General features: G+C 44.2%; 1 protein-coding gene across 1 annotated transcript in view; it reads right to left on the bottom strand.

Annotated features, from left to right (window-relative positions):
* The window catches only part of ttn.1 (titin, tandem duplicate 1), a 252,137-nt gene that overhangs the window by 166,614 nt on the left and 65,536 nt on the right, over nucleotides 1-19,987 (bottom strand). Inside the window, exons 46-58 of the mRNA XM_083637998.1 lie at nucleotides 19,389-19,585; nucleotides 18,143-18,451; nucleotides 17,103-17,381; nucleotides 15,618-15,917; nucleotides 14,714-15,016; nucleotides 12,508-12,701; nucleotides 12,213-12,396; nucleotides 9,540-9,842; nucleotides 8,640-8,939; nucleotides 6,738-6,856; nucleotides 5,614-5,791; nucleotides 2,785-3,069; nucleotides 202-495 (exon numbers count right to left, since the gene is read on the bottom strand). Of these exons, the coding sequence (XP_083494124.1) occupies nucleotides 202-495; nucleotides 2,785-3,069; nucleotides 5,614-5,791; nucleotides 6,738-6,856; nucleotides 8,640-8,939; nucleotides 9,540-9,842; nucleotides 12,213-12,396; nucleotides 12,508-12,701; nucleotides 14,714-15,016; nucleotides 15,618-15,917; nucleotides 17,103-17,381; nucleotides 18,143-18,451; nucleotides 19,389-19,585 (3,245 nt within the window). The remainder of the gene's footprint in view (nucleotides 1-201; nucleotides 496-2,784; nucleotides 3,070-5,613; nucleotides 5,792-6,737; nucleotides 6,857-8,639; nucleotides 8,940-9,539; nucleotides 9,843-12,212; nucleotides 12,397-12,507; nucleotides 12,702-14,713; nucleotides 15,017-15,617; nucleotides 15,918-17,102; nucleotides 17,382-18,142; nucleotides 18,452-19,388; nucleotides 19,586-19,987) is intronic.

Raw genomic sequence — 19,987 nt, 5'->3', positions numbered from 1 at the left:
TGGAGTCCCAGCAAACTAGATTTGAAGGCTGCATAGCGGCCTGATAATCTAGTATTTATTAATTCTGTAAATGTTGGTAATTTGATAGATTTGAACTTTTAAACATACCTCTGTACTAAGCTTGGGCCAATATAGTATAGTATAGCATGAGGTGGTTTGTGTACACCCTATCCAGTTAATGTAATAGATCCATGGTAGTACCTAGAGGATCCACAGCCATGATGGGCCCCAGGTCGGCGGGGGCTCCATCCCCATATTTGTTCCTGGCAAGGACCCTGAAGTCGTACTCCTCTCCCACACACAGGCCCTCCACGTCGCAGCGGCACGATGCCGTCTCCACTGGTTGGCGGAACAGCTTCATCTTGGCATCCTTCCTCAGCACCTCGTATCCGATGATGTCACTGCCCCCGTTATCCAGAGGGTCAGCCCACGTCAGTACTATGTTCTTCTTGGTCACCACCACCGTCTTCAGGTCCACCACAGGTCCCGGGACGTCTGCACACACACACACACACACACACACACACACACACACACACACGCACGCGCACACACAGGGTTGGGAGGGTTACTTTAAAAATGTAATCCGATACAATTACTAATTAGCTGTAAAAAAAAATCAGCACACACAATATTAAAGTAATATAAAAGTAACTTTTCCGTTACTTTTGGATTACTTTTGAACAGATTTCCTGCATTTGACTACCGTAAATTCCGGACTATAAGACGCACCGGTGTATAAGCCGCGGGACCAAAATTGACTATTTTTTTCTTCTATAAGCCGCACCGGTCTATAAGCCGCGGGTGTTTTGATGTTTAATTACCATATGAAAGGGTTTGTGCACAGAGAGGAATGTCGGGAAAGCGATGGCTGTTTGGGGAAGCTCCCATTTATTAACATTTCAACAAAACAAAACAAAAGTCAGGTCACTAATCCCCAGACAAAATCACACAACAATAGGCTATATGTGCAGCAAACCTGTAACCAGAGAAGTCAAGTCACTAATGCTCGTCTTCCTCTTCTTCCTGCGTACTGAAACCACCAAAGTCCTCATCTTCAGTGTCGGAAACGAACAGGTTCAGGGTGGCTTCGTCAACCACTCTCCTCTCCTCTCTCCTTCATTGTCACTCAAAACCAACGAACTCCTCTTCATCTATAGCTGTGTTTCCATTACAGTTTTTCGCAAAAGAATTGCGATATTTCTACAACTTCGACAATGTACAATTGCGACTTGTAGGCGTTTCCATTGAAGTTGCGTTTGAGTGATTCCCCGTTGCAGCAGCTGCCACAGTGAATACGCACGGGGATCTGCCCCATATCCCGTCCCCTGCATGCTCAAATCCAACCAATGGTCAATGGAAATCCCAACATGAAGTTACAATGCATATAAACGAGCCTGATTATCAATTCAAAAGAAAATGAGTCGCAAAATGTTGCTGGCTGCGTGAATGCAGTCAGCGCGACAGGCAGAGGAAAAAAGGTAGCCTAATAGCCTACAACTGGTCCGATTTAGAGATGGAGGGGGGAAAAGGCTGATTTGGTTCTATAATTGCACCTGAAACGTGTGCAATGTATTAGCCTACTCACAGTCACTGTATTCACTTCAGACAGCACCACCGCACCAGTGTGTGCTTTTCATCCTCTCATCTCGCCGCTGTGCCAAATGCGCGCACACAGGCAGCCTGCTGTCACCATGGACCGATTTCTGCCATTAAACATTATCTAATTTGCCCGGCTACGCTTTTGCACAACACTCGTCTTTCTGCTAGGTAGCGTTGCTTCAAAGTTTTCCACTTGCTGCGGAGGTTTTGACACGGCTATCGAACCTTACTTACCAAACTTATTTTCCGCTCCTTTTCCAAGGGATAATATGGGTCACATGACGTGCAAATGCGAAAAATGTGTTTCCATTACACTTTTGCGATAAACTGCTATATCGACACGTCTGAAAAACCACCTCATGATCATCTACTGCTCGTTCTCATGCTGTCGAGAACGAGCAAAGCTTTTTTTTGGTGAAAGAATCCTCCAGGGCGCTTCTTGTTAACAGTCCGAGTGAGTGGCAGGTCGAACGTCAAAGGCACTTCATCCATATTTATGATCTGCTCCGGTTCGATGGAATATTCCTTGATCTTCCTTTGTGTGAATTCGCCGAAGTTTGTGATTTTCTCCTGGTAGTCGGGGGAGGGAGTTGATGGGCTTGTGGCCGTTTGCTTACCGTAATTACCATATGTAAGTGGTCACGCACAGAGGGGATTGTCGGGAAAGAGATGGCTGTTTGAGGAAGCTCCCATTTACCGTATTACCGTAACATTTCAACAAAACAACATAACACAACACCACCGTTGTTTATTTTTACAGTGCACACAGTGTCCGCGGTGTGGTGAAAAGAGGGCAAGAGAGGAAATTAAAACAGAAGTGGATTTATAGTTAGAAAGAGTGCTAAAAAAGAGAGATTTTTTTTTTTTTTTTTTTTTTCTGAAAAAATCCATAGATAAGACGCACCGTTATATAAGCCGCAGGGGCCAAAAAACGGGAAAAAAGCCGCGGCTTATAGTCCGGAATTTACGGAGTCTGGAGGCATGCTCATCAAGAGGACATTAAAAGAAAAAACAACAACAACAACAACAACAACAACAACAACAGCTCTTTCAGACTTTATGTGTTGGTTACAGCAGGCTTTCAGCCAATCTATCTCATGTCACCTGTTTCTCATTAATAATTAAATAATAATGAAATAACATAATGAAAATAATCGTAGCCCTAGATTAAATTCCACTCACCCATGACGTCCACTTGGGTCTCTGCGGTCTTGGTTCCGCTGGCATTGGTTCCGGCGATCTGGTACTTCCCGTGGTCGGCCCTCACAGCCTTCTTGATGAACAGAAGGTTGTTCTTGCCCTCCGTCTCAATCAGAACCCTCTCCTTGTCGGGCTCGCCGTCATCTTTGCTCCACTTGACCTCGGGCTGCGGTCGTCCCGTCACCACGGCCGGCAGTCTCAGGGGCTCGCCCGCCCTGATCATCACGCCGTTCCTCACCGAGACGTCCAAGTTCACTACCGGAGCCTCTGTAGGACACAGCCAGCGTAATGTAGCGTCAGGTAATGTTACAGCACTCTCAAATGCTATGATTGAAATCTAATCCTCATGACAATATACTTTCTGTTTTGTCAATCAAGTTCTTTAGAAACAAGTAGGCATTTTGTAGTTTGATACATTAGCATTTTTAAGATCTATTGTCTATCAATAATACTGTGCGCTTTGCGCGCTCATTTCTAGTGTGCCTCACACACTTATCATTACCAGTAATTACCAGGGAAATAATAGGCAATGAATTCTGTCAGTGTTGTATACCATTATTGTCTAAAAATAACCACTAGTCATTACAATAGAAGTTACTGGTAATTAATTAAAGGTAAAGTGTTTTTTTTTACTTGTATATTACTCAGTAATTACCAATCATTGTAATGCTATTGCTAGTTATTACATTTGTTTTATTTGGATATTGTTTAGTTATTTCTTGTCATTACTGTGTAATTAATGGCCTGCAATTTAAAGGGTTACAATGGATAATCATGCAATATGACTCAAAGACCGCCCGCCTTTTGGTAGATCTGACCATTCCTCCATCCTCCTCGTCCCCCGTTACAGACAGAGACTGAAACAAGAGGCCCCGCCCACCACTGGTCAGACCAATCAGATGCTATTCTGAGGGATTGTTTTGATCAGGTGGACTGGGAGGGACTCAGGGCCGGGGGAAACCTCAGTGAGTACACAGACACTGTATCAAGCTTCATCAGAAAATGCACAGAGGATGTAGTCCCCGCAATAAAAATAAAAATCATGCCCAACCAAAAACCATGGACTAACAGTGATGTCCAGGCAGCCCTCCGCGCATGGACCACTGCCTTCAACTCAGGATCACCAAAGGAATACAAACAAGCACGCTACACCCTCAGAACAACAATAAAAAAAAAACGAGGGAATTCGGCAAGCAGCTGGAGTCTAAACTTGACTCCAACAACCCACGGCACCTTTGGAGAGGACTCAATGCTGCTTCCGACTTCAAGGGGGAAAAACAACACACCCCAAACACCTCACCCACCCTACCGCCCTACCCCCCCCCCCCTCCAATCCCCCCACCCAACACCCTGTGCCACCCCCACCCTCCTTTCCCACGCCCCCCAACCTCCCCACCCAAACCTCAGCACCCCCCCTACCCCCACCCCCCCTCCTTCCACCCACCAAACACCCACCCGACCCAACCCACTGTGCCCTGCCGCAAGACTCCCCTCTCCCCTCCCCCCACACCCCCAGGCAACCTGAACTGCCTTGCATCCTCACACCCCTCACCCGCCAACACTTCAGACCAGGACACCCCTCTCATCATCACAGAGGATGAGGTATGCCGGTCGTTCATGCGGATCAACCCACGCAAGGCGGCCGGCCCGGACGGCATCCCCGGACGCGTCCTCAAGGTCTGCACCCAACAGCTGGCAGGGGTAGTCACAGACATTTTCAACCAGTCCCTCTCCCTCCCGACTGTCCCCTCCTGCTTCAAATCTGCCACCATCACCCCCATTCCCAAACAGCAGAAGGTGACCAGCCTCAATGACTGGCACCCCATAGCCCTCACACCCATAGCCAGCAAGTGCCTAGAGAAGCTGGTCATATCACACATCAGCATAGGAGTGCCGCAGGGCTGTGTCTCCAGCCCCTTCTGGTACGACCTTTACACCCACGACTGTGTGGCGACACAGACTTCAAACACCATTGTGAAGTTTGCGGATGACTCAGCGATTGTGGGGCTGATCTCCAATGGCAATAAGATGGCCTACAGGAAAGAGGTGGATGCCCTGGAACAGTGGTGCAGGACAACCACTTCTCCCTGAACGTCTCTAAGAGCAAGGAGGTCATTGTAGATTACAGGAAGGGGAGGGAGACTCACCCCCCATTCACCATCAACGGCACAGTGATGGAAAGGGTGGACAGCTTCAAGTACCTGGGAGTCAACATCCACCAGGACCTGACGTGGGCCAGCCACACCACCACTGTCGCCAAAAAGGCCCAACAGCGACTGCACGGACTAAGACGACTAAAGAAATTTGGCCTGAGGCCCAAAATCCTCAAGGACTTCTACAGAGGCACCATTGAGAGCCTGCTGACCGGCTGCTTCACTCCCTGGTACGGGAACTGTACCACCATAGCATGTTGCAAGGCGCTGAGAAAGTTGAGGCGCGGTGCAATAACACTGTGTTACTTGCACACTCTTGGACACTCGTGGACACATACACTGTGTACATTGTTGCCCTATTTAACTATTGCCTATTGTCCAATTGTTGCTTGCTGTGTTTTTGTGCCCTATTTGTTGTTTGCTGTGATTTTGCACTATTTACCTACCGCACCTTGTCTGTAACAGAGCCCACAGTATACGAATTTCATGTGTGTACTTGTACAACGGAGTGACATTAAAAATCTTGAATCTTGAAAGATCAGATTGCTCTGAATTCTATTGTGCATGACAACAAGCAAAAAAACATTGCTACGATCTGTTTGACCTTAATAAATGGTATTGAAGGATAAGACAATGAATGAGTGTGCCACGGCCGTACCTTCAGGCTCTTTGACGGTGACGGGCTCGGTGACACCGGGCGCTCCGGGCCCAGCATCGTTGATGGCGATGACCCGGATGTAATAGTCGGCTCCCCCCGTCAGGCCGGTCAGCGTGTAGGTCAGATCCTTACACCTGAACTCTGTGCTCCGGGTCCAGTTTTTCTCTCCAACCAACACCTGCCACACAGGGGCGCAGGACACGTTACTTCCCGGGCCCGAGAAAGCACCAAAGCTAGGGATCCATAACCCATTTCCGTAATCGATTAATTTGTCATGTAAACGATCAATTAAACCATTAATCCTTATATAAAAACAGCTTTTGACATACAAAGTAGAAGATACAAAATGTGGGTTTTAGGCCTTCTCAACAAGTTAATCAACCAACCAAACTTTCTGCATTAGCTGTCAATTGTGCTTGTAGACGTGCTGTATTTCAACATTGTATTACAATGTTTACAATGATGTTCCGGTGCCTTTGTGGTGTTCAATCATTTCAGCAAAAAAATAGCAAATAGCAAATACCTCAGATTATCGATTAATGGGTTAATATATGTTTGATTCCTGCACTGGTATGCCAAAGAAATTATACTTGATTCTATGAAATTCTCGAAAACAAGTCGATTTGCATTGGAAACAAGGGGAATGATCAAAACCCACTGGCGGATTTTTTTCCACTTGTTATAAGAAAATTATGATTGTTGTTAAGATGGAGATTCTTTGCAGTGTGACGGTTCCACTCCAGAAAAAAAATGTGAATGAGTGAAACTAAGTCCACAAAGAGAACGATTAACGAAATACTTACAGCAACATTTTGAAATTCAAGATTTCTTTTGTATTAAATGTGTTTTTATTTATATATTTGGTCAACTTAATGTTTTACAGCTTTAGAACTGATTGTTTTGCTCTAAACTCTTTGCTTTTGGTTGTTGATTTTAAATTACAATGAACACTTTTTGGTTACAATAATTTTTGTTTCATTTAACTTGTTTCTTTCTTTTTCAACTCAAACATAACCCAAAAGTGGAGTGACTAGTTTTTTCAGCACTTGACCAAAAGCAGGTTGGATCTCTACTCGTCAAACAGTAATAACCCTGTCCGGTCACTGTAGTTCTGGTGTCAGTACCTTCTCCACATGGTAACCCAGGATGTCTCCTCCTCCGTTGAAGAGGGGGGGGATCCAGGCAATGATGACCGAGTCCTTCGCAGTGTCCACGACCCTAGGAGTTGGGGGGCCGGGGGGCACTGAGGGGGGTGGGGGACAAAATTAATATTTCTAATCATGTGTGAAGAGCTGAATGCAGTTAGTGCAGCAGTTTTGCATTCAGCAGCACATGTTGTTTTGCTCACGCATACAACTGTTTCTAGCTTCTATGGTGCATTTGGGAGACATTTTGGGCATTTTTAAAGGGGCCATATTATGCTTTTCTTTATTTTGTTACAATCTTGGATGGTCATATTAAACGTGGCCTAAGTTTCAAATAAATAGGTGAAAGTGTTTGAAAGTTACCCCCATGAGAAAGAATCATGAGATTCCATGGGAGAGCGCGGGATTTGAGCGACAGCCACGGCCCAGGGGTCTAGCTGACGTAGACAGTCCTTGTTGCCATGGTGATGTGCAACCTTGGCACCCGCCAGCCATCTGCGTTTATCCAAGTATCTAGTAGTTCCTGATAGCAGTCCGGGTTAAAAGCTGTAGCTGTAAGCAGTGTCTAGACGTTTAAAGTCAGCGAGTTTCTTCCGCCTTGGTGCTTTGTGCTGTCTGCTCGGATGTGTTTTATGCTAAGCTACTTGTGTTAGCCTAGCCTAGCGTGCTCCCGATCCCGTCTTCAAGTTTTCGTCTTTCTTACGCCTCACGTTAAATGTTTTTTCGGCTATGAAGGAAAGGTAACTGTGTTGTTTGCCTTTCAAAAAGAACAAAGCACCAGACAGCTTAGCCCTTTTTGGGATGTGTGTCAGTCATGTAACTTTAAGTGAGTTATCAGTTACCCTCCACAGTCCCTTGTCTAAACGCTAAGTGAGGCCCAGAAAAAAGTCCCAAGCAGCAGAACATGCCAATCCGCTCGTCGTACAAGTGTCACAGAGACATTCCAAAGCCACCTACCAAAGCAGAACTCTTCATTGTTTAGATCCGCCGGGGTTAGAAAGCTCGATGCTGCTAAGAAGTAGCTCTTTTTATCCCAATTCTGTGCCAGTGATGTTAGTCTTCTTCTGCATTTGTGCCGGATGCGCCCAGCCATCACAGCGCTCTACAGCGCTCTGGGCTCTACCTCGTGTTTGTTGTTGCAATAGGCCTATATAGCTTCCGACCAGAGGGACGCTGTGGAGCGCTGTGATGGCGGGCAGAAACGCAGAAGAATAATAAAACAGAGCGTTTCAGACAGAGGGTGAAATCGAAGGGGGCACGTGAGAGCCAGTACAAGAGTTTTTTGAACTGTGAATCCTGCAAAGCTACTCTAGTGGAGGCCAACAATAAAATAATAATACATTATATTAGCAAAATATGGGCCCTTTAAATTACACAGATTTGGGTGGGGGGGTGGCTACAGTTTTTGCCCATGTACCACACACACTATTTCACACACCATAGATCAGATTTGGTGAAATGTGTGTAAATATATTTTTTTTAATAAATAATATGAATATTTACCTATGCACTGTATAATGTACTGAATATGTACAGTATGTCTATGTAAGGTGAATTTGTATATAACCATTGGTCATTTTCAGTATTGTTATTATTTTGTTTTGATTTATTTTCATACATATTTATATTTTTGTTTTGAATTGTTTGGATGTATAGAACTCTACAAAAATTGCAGCCCTTTGTGAAGGAAACTGTCAACCTATGTTGAAATATGTTTGATGTAAAAGGGGAGATGAGGGAAAAAAGGCTAAAGTTCTCATCTAGTCAATGGCTTGATGTCCCGCCTCCTCCATGTGATGTGTGTCCTTGATTGAATAAACAACATGACTGACGCGCATTGAGCTCAGTCAGGAGTTGGGCCTGGAGTGAGAGCAGACTTACGGAGGGCGTCCATGGCCGTAGTGCGGTCGGTGGGCTCGCTGAAGGGCCCAGGCCCAGCCAGGTTCTCAGCACACACCCTGAAGATGTAGGTGAGTCCCTCCATGAGTCCGCTGATCTTCACCTCCAGAGAGTTGAGCAGGGCGCGGTTGACCCGGGTCCAGTACTTGCTGTTCACCTCCTTCCTCTCGATCCAGTAGCCCAGGATGGGGCTGCCGTTGTCCTTGGGCTCGTGCCAGGAGATATGGGCAGTGCTGGCCGTCACCTCGTGCACCCGGGGCGTGTTGGGGGCGTCCGGAGGGTCTGAGGGGGGAAGAGAGGGGAGGGACCGGGGGGTGGGAGTTAAATATAGCAGCAGTGTTTTTTATTATTTGGAATAAAATTATAGAGAATATTTAAATGTCAGCTATAATATATACAAAATGAGTTGTTTAGAAGGAAAACTCCTTTGGATACCTTAAAAAAGCATAAAATGACATAGGGGCCAGTGTACTATGCCTTTTGTCATTGTGTTTTATCTGCAGACTAAGCACAGCCATAGTTTCTTTAGCTTCTATAAAAGCTTTTATTTTGATATTGACTGATACACTTTACTACTAATAATCTGTATTTAATACATTGACATGTCTGATTTTACAGATTATGTAAAATCATTTAAATACAATTCTTAGCCAAAATGCTTTATAAAAGACAACGTATGTTTGTGAAGTTTCTTGATGACTTTACCAGAAAAATCAGTCAGTCCTTACCGCCTTACCGAGTCAGTCAAGTGTTCTTTGTTTTTGTTGTCACAATAGTGGACTTATTAGTCAATCAGATAACTTTGTGATCTCAGCGCTCATAAGTTAACTAGCCCTATATAATATGTTGAGTGTTATTTGTCATTTTTCTCCTCTGACTTACCAAACTGGTTCTTGGCGAGCAGCGGCTCGGAAAGACAGGGCGGCCCGCAGCCGAACTTGTTCTCTGCGGTGACCCTGAAGATGTACTCCTTGCCCTCAATGAGCTTGGTGACGGGGCAGCTCTGGCCCTTTAGCGTGGAGGTTACCGTGATCCAACCGATCTCCCCATTACGGTTGTCCTTCTTCTCCAGGATGTAGTTGAGGATCTCACTGCCCCCATCGTCCACAGGAGGCTCCCAGTTACAGATCACCGATGTGTTCCGGGTCTCCTCGAAAGTGAAGTTGATGGGGGCTCCGGGCTTGTCTGTGCGTCACAAAATATTTAAGATTGTGTTAGATTCAGGTCATCGTTTAAGAACAACATTCAATTCTTAATCAAACTCGATTCACAAAACACTCTTAAGAAGACAGAAAGAACGAAAAAAAAAATCTTCAATTTCTTTTTACAGTATGTTTCTTCCTATCAAAACGGAAATAAATGGTATTGTTGAAATGAAAGTTCTCAAATTTTTTTTGTAACTTTTTAACAGTCAGATGCTGCCAAGTTGTACAGGCACTGTATGACTTTTCCACACTTATCCTACTGCAGTGATACTCAACTTGCGGCCCGGGGGCCAGATGCGGGCCTCGAAAGGGTGCAGAGCGGCCCCCCGACATTTTCTAATTCACAATGAAAACGAATGTTAAATAAAGTTTGACTGAGCTCCAGCTAAATTGTAAAATATGGACATCTGCTCGCCGGCTAGGCACTTACAGTAAGTATATGTACTTAACTAACTTAACAATCTGTGTGCAAAAAATAGTGAGACTAAACTCCGGCTGACACCCCAAAAACCTACAATCCGCTACAGAAAAATTTACATTCATGTTTTTTTATTAACTGGCCCCTGGCCTCCTGCCATTTTGCAAAAGTGGCCCCCGGCCAAATGCAAGTTGAGTATCCCTGTCCTACTGTATTACCAATTGGTCTCAGGTGTGAAAAACCACCATCAAGCCAATGCACAGTCTATACAAATACACCCTGAAAGTCCTGGACAAAAAGCCAGCTAGGTATCACCACTGTCATATTATTTCCAAGTACAATCTATTAAACTTTGATAATTTTGTCAATTATGCAAATACTTGTTTAATGTACAGAATTATCCGTGATCTTGCTCCTCCTCTGAAAAAGTTTGTTTCACTGTGCTCAGACATCAGAAAACAAACAGCCGCAACCAGAGGAAACTGTGCAGTACAACGGAGACGCACTGAATTTGGCTGATCAGCTTTTTCCATCAGACCTACAAACATCGGGAACTCTACTACTCCCAGACAGTAGTATCAGACAAAGCCCCAACTTTACTTTAAGTTTTAAAAACCAACTGAAATCATGGCTGAAATCCTAACAATCATGTAGTCATTAACACCCAATACCTAGTAGTGCACCTTTTATTATCTTATTTTATTGTATTTTATTCTTTTGTACTTGAATTGTATTATGTACATGTATGTGTATCAGATTTACACTGTGATTGTAAATTGTTTTATTGTTTTTGACTGTCCTTGTAACATCTAGGGACCCAGGGACTGCAAATGAAATTTAGCTTCCTAGCAAAGTCTGGGACAGTTTGTGACTGTCCATTGTCCCTGTCAAATAAATTAAATAAATAAATAAATAAATAAATAAATAAATAAATAAATAAATAAATAAATAAATAAATAAATAATTAAATAATTAAAATAAATAAATAAATAAATAAATAAACAAACACGTTTTAGACAAGTAGGTTATAGTTCAAAGTAGGGATGTCAACTGATAATCGACCATTTAAACATTAACCGATTAATACTATCAGTTAATCAGTTAAAAAAATGTTTACTTTACCCCAAGTAATAATAATAATAATAATAAAAAAAAAACGTTTGTTGCATGGTAAAAGAAAAATAAGCTATACAAAGTATTTCTTAAATAACTTGACATGCTGTGTAATTCTTGTATATCTTCATATTTAATTCTCATCCTCTTCAATTAATTGTCCAACCGCACCGCATAATGAGCTTGAACAGCGTTAATTTGACAATTGAAAAGTATCGAGTTAACGTTACTCTTTACCGTTACAAAACATGCCAGTTCAGAGGAATTGTTTCACAACAGGAGATGGACTGTCTGTCAGTGTCATATGTGCGCATATTATACGCATTCAGAGCGAGATCCATTTCTAGGCATGTTCTAGACATGTTGTGCCCGTGGAAACAATGGCATGACAATGGAAGCTCTTTTGGGTTGCCTCCTAGCCTCATCTCCTAGCCTCAATGGCAGTAAGCCTAAGTTTTATTGACCAGAATTAAGTCAGGCCCTAGTCTGAGAAATTAAAGATATTCGTAAGAAATTAGACTGTTACTAAGAAAATATTGAGGAATTGCACTTACAGTAAGAGCCTTCTTAAGAACCTCCTAAAATGTCCTCTTATGTCATTTCTTAAGATCTACAGTATCTTAAGAACACATTGGTGATTGAATGAATCTGGCCCCAGGGGTTTAACTTTTTTCTGGGTCCCGAAATGAGAAATGTTGTAATATAAATGTTGTCTTGTGACGACTCACATTGAGCAAAACGGTTACTCCTGTGAAATGGGGACCAACAAGAGTTGGGATGTAAAGGCTATAAACAGATTTGAATGGTTGTGAAAGTTACCAAGGATGTTGACGACGCAGGAAGCTGTGGCCCTGCCATGAGGGTTCTCCACCTGGATGGTGAACATGCCGTGGTCGATCCTGATGGAGTCACGGATCATCAGAGCCGTCTGGCCCTTCTTGGTCTGGTCCAGACCCAGGCGTTGACGCAGCGGGGTCACAAACTCCTCCACGGGCTCCGGCACCTTCACAGATACAATCAATCAATTCTACGGTTTAATATATCAGTTGGACATTTGAATGTGCAGGTTGGCACTCTGACTCTTCGAAACAATCCACTCTCTACGGATACAGACCTTGGACTTGGTTTTCTTTTTGATGATGGGGACGACCTTCTTGGCGGGCTCCTTGGTGACGTCCTCGTCATTCCTCATCCAGGTGACCTTGGGGTAAGGAGAGCCGGAGATGTAGGCGTCGATACGGATCTCCTCGCCCTTCTTGATGCAAACTCCGGATTGCACGCGGGCATGGAGGGTGACCATTGGTTTGTCTGAAATGAAACATTAAAGGAAGCAGATTTACTGAGAGCTTGCATTGTCTGAGAGCTCAGATCGATGACAGAAGGTTGATATAAATGGGACTCAGTCAGGGGTAAGACGCAACAGCTGTGGAGTTCCCCAAGGAAGTGTCTTTGGTCCTTCTCTTATTTTTACTTTATGTTAATGACATGAAGGCTGCTTGTTCTTGTCCCCTTTTTTTGTATGCGGACGACTCCGCCCTTGTTGTATCACATAAGGATAAGGGTATCAGTGGAGAGCTGACTGAGTGCAGATCTGGAGAGTGTTAGTAAATGGCTCACAGATAACAGGCTCTCTCTCCACTTAGGTAAGACAGTCTATTCTCTTTGGGACCAAGGTCAAGTTGGGTAGCTCACCTGGTTTTAATGTTAAGGTTGGTAACACAGTAGCATCAATTAAAAGCTGTGTTACTTATCTAGGCTGTGAGTTGGACCAGTCCCTCACTGGGGAGAGAATGGGCTTAAAAGTCATAGCAAGGTTAACCAAAAAAACTAATTCCTTGCCAGAAAGTCCAATTCTCTAGACACAAAAACCCTGAAATTGCTGTCCATGGCTTTAGTGCAACCCCACTATGACTATCCATGTACTGTGTGGTATACCAGTACCCCCAAGTACATCAAAACTAAATTGCAGACATCACAATAAGTAAATAAATAACTAGTCAGCGATACTCATAGGTACTCTACCAGAGCTAGCGAGTCAAATTTCTTCCCCTGTAGGTTTAGAACTGCATCTGGGAAAAATACCTTTCTGTACTCAGCAGCCACAGAATGGAATATGTTACCCCATTTTAAAGAAATTGTCACTCACTGCCAACCATTTTAAAAGAGCAGTGAAGGGATGGCTGATGAGCTGCATTGTATAACTGTCTTCGTTGTTTGTGGTTTCTTGTTTGTGGTGTGTGTATTGTTGTGGTGTGTGTATTGTCTTGGAAGGCTCGTGCTGGGCCGACCACTGAGTGTGTGTGTTGTTGTTTTTTTACAAACGAGGACCACAATGGAAACAAGTCATGGACTTTATTGTGTTTTATTCCTCAACAATTTTAATACCGGTGTATGTATTTTATCGGTTCATTTGTATTTTTAACAACTGTCTTAATAAATAAATAAATTCATAGTGTTGGATCTGCACTACATGTGTATCCACAATGATGATGTGGTGACTCGGGAGGTTGTGGAGGACAATGCATCATGAGTATGGAGCGCACATCTGCTGGTAAGTGGACATGAAGTTGGCATTTCTCCACATTTAAGAGGTAACTAGATGAGGTTTCCTGCAGATGTTTTGGTATTTTGTGGAATACTAAAAGCATAGAAGCAGCAGCTTTTCAAAACATTCAGTTTATAATCAGTGAAGGAACCATATTTCTTTTTTTTAGAAGTGAGAATAACTGTACCAATGAATGTTCCCTTTCATATTTTTATTCTGAATAATCCACTGGCTCAGCAGTTCAATAAAAATCTAAGTGGGCAACAACAAAGAGGTTGGTCATTGCTTCATTTATCTGGTCTTTGTTTATCATAAAGTGCTTGTGTTGTTTTCATAAAAGTACTATGAAAGCCAGATGTATCCAAAACTCTACTGTATGTACAAATGACCAAGTCACACAATAAAAAGCATTTTCCGCATCTAGAACCACTAGCACCACTTTTATTCATTATACTCCGTAATATGGCTTGTTTGTCTTTGGCAAACAAAGCCTGTCTGATCGCGGCCAATGATCTGTGGTAAAAGTCCCTCTATTCACTTTGCCAATAATGTGTAAAGATTGTATAACACTGGGTTAGAAGCAGCATCGTTCCTATACAGTATTACTAGACTGACCAGACAGAGAAGTTAACTGTGACTTTAGAGAACTTGAGAATGTTGTTTATTGTCCTCTAGCTGTTGAGTATGATGCACCCTGTTTTCTGTCCTGACTGTTCCAACTAAATCTCCCCCTGGGGGTGATAGATGGTTTTGTGTGGTTGTAGTTTTTTCGTACCAACGGGGTCTGCGGCCGTCATGGGCTGCGAGCTGCGGGATGGCTCGCTCTGTCCGGCAGCGTTCTCGGCGCGGACCCTGAACTGGTACTCTGTATCCTCCGTCAGGCCCGTCACCACGTAGGAGAAGCCCGGCACCAGGTTGGGGTTGACCCTCTCGTAGCGGTCTCCATCCTTCACAATCTTCTCCAGGATGTAGCCCTGGATGAGACAGCCACCATCATAGTCGGGAGCTTTCCACGTGACCGTTATGGACTTGGACGTCGGGTCTTGGCACTCCACACAAATGGGCGGGTCTGGTTTTTCTGTGGATTAAGTATCAAACAACATAACATAGTTGTTTGTGAAAGGTTTTTGAATCTTGAGATATGGAATGATTATTATTTCCAGTAGATTGAGGCATTTTCTGCCATTTGCCCTGAAGAACCAATACATGCTATTTCCCTTTTCCTTGGCTTTGCCAGGCATTTGATGCGTTATTGATCAAATTGTGTGTGTGTGTGGGCGGGGGGCGCTGTGTCAATTTTGACTGTGATTATAGAAAAAGAAGAAAAGGGAGAAAAGCCTTGAGTATATTGAAAATATTAAACATTTTTGGGGTTTTCTTTTATCAAAATTGGTGGTATCATCACAAAAACTGGCCTTTAAAGGGTTACAATTCTGAAAATGATTGAATATTTGGTAGTTATGAATGATCAGGACTGAAGTTGATAAAATATTTAAGTGGAACATAATGATAATGATATTTTTATGGCAGTTTTTGATGGGTACTAATTTAAACCATAGTCTTTTAAAACGAGGCACAAGAGTTAAGCAATATGAGACATTAATTGAGAAGGGGTACTGTATGTATTTAGCTGACAACATTAAACGGCTTATTTGGCTTGAACGGAAAATGGCACTTACGCTTGATCTCCTCGCAGATGACCGGGTTGCGCAGCTCCAGGTATTCCCCGGCACCGACCTTGTTGAAAGCCTTGACCCGGAAGTGGTACTCGCAGTTGAGGTAGAGGTCCTTGACGGTGGTGGTAAGGACGTTCTCTCCGGACAGCACGGGCACATAGGTCTTCTTGGTGGCCTCGCGGCGCTCCAGTGTGTAGCTAATGATGGGGGTGCCTCCATCGTTCTCCGGTGCCTCCCAGCTGATCTTGCAGGAGTTCTTGGTGATGTCGCTGGAGCTGATGTCCTTACACTGACCAGGAAGGCCTGCAGGGTTCAGGGGACAGGTTTCAGAAAGAGGCCGTGAGCCAATGTGACATCCAGAAAGAGATACTAAGGTACCTTTATTAAAGTATTACAGGGAAATTGAATGCTTGGATAATCTCTTACACCGAGTATGTTTCCATGAACAAATTCCACTACTGTATGTTTTATGTTTTATGTTTCATGTGTGCTTACCACTATTGCACAACCAAATAAAGTTCTTGAACCTTGAATTATTTTGAATAGGGCAATACTCCGAATTTGATACAGGTTATGTAATTACCTTATTCCGTTTGGATATTCCAAATTAGGCCTTATTCTGAATGTAGCATTTTCCGATTCAGACGTGGGATATGCATATGCCGATATCATTGGTGTTTTATGAGCATTCTTTGGACATGTATACAGCGAATTTGGGGTTTTTACACACATGGCCTCTTGCCTTTTTACGCTCAGCTACAGTATGTGTGTTGTAAGCAAAGCAACTAGCCAGAGATGCAGCCCAAAAGAAAAGCCCACATTTCTGCTCAGAAGCAGAAGCACACCTACTTTTAACAATATGAAAGACTTGGATATCAACATTTTCATTAGCCATGTAAACAGCTTAGTAGGAATATAATAGTCTTTTTCGGGAAAATGGCAAAAACAGGAACATTTTGTGCATGTAAATGGATGTTATATATGAAGAAATACACTTAAGAGCCTTCTTAAGGAACCTCCTAAAATTTTCTTGTCATTTTTAAATCTTTTACTCCCCAATTGTACTTTGCCAATTCTCCCTGCTGTTCTGGTCGTTGCTCTGCCCCCTCTGCCAATCTTGGGAGAGTTGTAGACTAGCACACGCTTCCTCCGATACATGTGCAGTCGCCAGCTGCTTCTTTTCACCTGACAGCGAGGAGTTTCACTGGCAGGACGTTCCCCTCCCCCCTGAACAGACGCTCCGACTAACCAGAGGAGGGACTAGTGCAGCAACCAGCCCCCACCCGCAGACACGGCCAATTCTGTCTGTAGGAAGGTCTGACCAAGCCGGAGGTACCTGCCGGGAATTGAACCCGGGTCTCCGCAGTGGTAGGCGAGTGCTTTTTCCTCGACACTACCCAGACAGCCCTCCTCTTATGTCATTTCTTAAGATCTATCATAAGAACACAGCATCCAGGTCCGGATGGCGTGAAGGAGATATCAACCTACCGATAACTTTGACGTTGATGGTGCCGGTGGCGGTGCCCAGGCTGTTCTCCAGGGTGATGGCGTAGGCTCCGGCGTCGGCATGCAAGCACCGCAGCAACTCCAGGTGTGCGCTGGTCATCTCCACCGTCATGGACAGACGGTCATCTGCCTTCAGCTCTGACGTGTCTTTCTGCCACGCCATCTTGGGTGTGGGGATGGCTCTGTACGGGATGTTGAGGTGCAGCTTCTCTCCCTCCACCACCACCACATCCTGTGCCTCCAGCTCCATGGTGGGCGCACCTGGAGTAGCATGAGCGAGGGTGAATCAGTGTTTTGGTGCACATCTGGTTACCCTCTCTGGAAGACCGAACTTTTAGACATTTCTCTAACCTAAATAAAAATCAATGTTAACAATAGTGCCAAGAATCCGGAATAGCCTCCCGCAAATCACTGTCCAAATCAAAGTCTTTTGTTGTAGTTTTCACACACACAAACACTAGTGTTAACATAGTTTTGGTCACATGTTCACATGTTCAAAAAATATTTTTCCACGGCGCCAGCATAGCTTGCAGTGTGGCTACACACGGCAATGTCAGGTGAGTCATGTGGAACGGAAATGCTTCATCACATGGCCTCTAGAGGGTGGCATAGACTGAGACTCCGTCCATGGCTGTACAATGGCTGCAACACGTAAGTCAAAGGGTCAAACAAACCCTGTGGTGCAATGAAAGTGAGGGCCGGCGCGCGCCGGCCGAGGTGGGATCCCGGTGTGGGTGGGATGTACAGGATCTGTGCTTGTTCACTTATGGGCCTAATAGACTCAGGTAAAAAGCAATTATAAAAAAAAACGTTTTTGTCCAATGTGTTTTCAGGGAGAAATGAGGAGAAAAGTAGCTCCACACCGAACACTTAACATACTAAATATACCGTAGGCTCTACCTACACATAAGTTACTAGGTTAGTCATTCATAGGTTAATCTCTCTCTATTTCTCATACCTTTTTAATACAAAAATTTGAGAAGACATGACTACAGAGAGACTAAAGGTGGGGTGATGCTCACAGTCGGGGTCCTTGGTGAAGACCTTGTCGGAGATGTCGGAGGGGTCGGAGACGCCACAGGAGTTGATGGCGCGAACTCGGATCACATACTTCTTCTCGGGCTTGATGCCGTCGTCAATCCTGAACGTCAGCTCTTTGATGGGTCGGTTGTTGACCCGCAGCCACTTGAGCTCGGGCCGGGCCTCGGCCACCTCCACGTGGTACCCCGTGATGGGACAGCCCCCATCCTTCAGAGAGGGCTTCCAGGTTACGTTGATGTGCTCACGGCTGGTGTCCGGGATCTGCACCTCCTGAGGCGGAGACGGGACGCCTGGGCAGAGAAAGAAAGTATTTTGTGACTTAGATTGGTTCAGAGTAGATTTAGGCAGATTTAGGCTTTTTTTCCTCCTTGGTTTTAGCTAAAAGCTAAAGCTAGCTTTTAGTTTTGCAAAAGCGTAAAAAAAAACTAGAAAAAAATTATTGCTAGGCAGGCAATGGTGATGCGGATCTTCAAGAGTAACAGCCCAAACACACCAGACGCGTGTTCAACGCTGAAGCAACGCCTCACGGAGGCAGTTTAATTTCGGCGTACTTGTTAACAGGGGAGACCAATCATACCGGCTGCAGCGCGTTGCCTCGCCTCGCTTCGTGACATGTGCAGCGAGAGGTTCGGCATCAGGTCTATTTTTTACGCGTGACGCGAGCATCCGCATGCAGGCAGGCATGAAGTCAATACAAGTAGTGACTAGCGTGGGCCAAAACAGAGCGAGGTGTGGAGCAAAACAGAGCGCTTCTGGTGTGATTGGCAAGGCTCCTGCTCGATGCTTCCGTGACGCGTTGCTTCTGAGATGCTTCTGGTGTAAACCAAGCGTAAAAGTAAAATTACATAACTTAAAATAGCAAATGCTGAAATGATACACCAGCTATAAAGCATACAGTCAAGATGACCATTCTGGCCATTCAAAGTATAAATACTATAAATTAACTTTTTCTTTCCTTTTTAGAATAAAATATAGGCTATTGCACAAAGAACTGAGGCAAAATGTACTAAACTGTAAATATATATATTTACAGTTTAGTACATTTTGCCTCTATTTTGAGACATGTTAGTTCTCTATCTTTATTATCAATTTCAGTACATTGACAGTATTGTAATTGTTCTTAATTTTGAGAAAGTGCGTAGAATCCATTTCAGGATTCTTTGACACTGTGTGAGGACCGTGCATATCCACAGTGGAACCCTGTGTGATGTTTGAGTGGTGACTCACTGGTGGCGTCCTCCACGGTGAGGAAGACGGTAGGCTCGCTGGGGTCCCCCATACCCGCCTCGTTCTCTGCCCGCACCTGGAACTGCACCTCACTGCCCTCGTCCACTTCCGTCACCTTGAACTGGGTCTGTCTGTCAGGGGTCTTACAGCACTTCATCCAGCGCGTCCCCAGCTTCTCCTTCTTCTCTATCACATACCTGAGATACAGAAGCAAACGTTTTGTGGTTAGTTCATGAAATCAGACAAATTACCAACTCATGACAAGTTTTGACGGGGGGGGGGGGGGCTTTATCTGTCTGTTGGACAGATAAAGCCTATGCGGAAGTGATCAAATCTGTAGTCCCTCCAATGGCAAGCTGGCTCCAAAAGGGAGTCCTTCCCCGTTCACCCCATGTTAAAATGCCCAACTTCACAACAGGATTAAACATGTTTAAAGTCTGGTTCAAAACACAGTTTTGGTCTCTATAGCCAATTTCACCTTTCATAACAATTGCACATGGGGTGAATTTTATATAATTCGCCCGTTTACAGTCAAATGGATGAAAAGACTATGTTTTGTGGGTGATTGACAGGTCACCTGTCAAGTGATCCCACAGCTT

This window comes from Poromitra crassiceps (assembly GCF_964638095.1).
Source record: "Poromitra crassiceps genome assembly, chromosome: 6".
NCBI lineage: Eukaryota > Metazoa > Chordata > Actinopteri > Beryciformes > Melamphaidae > Poromitra > Poromitra crassiceps.
Note: the sequence above shows the minus strand (reverse complement) of the source record. Positions and strands in the feature narration are given on the sequence as shown.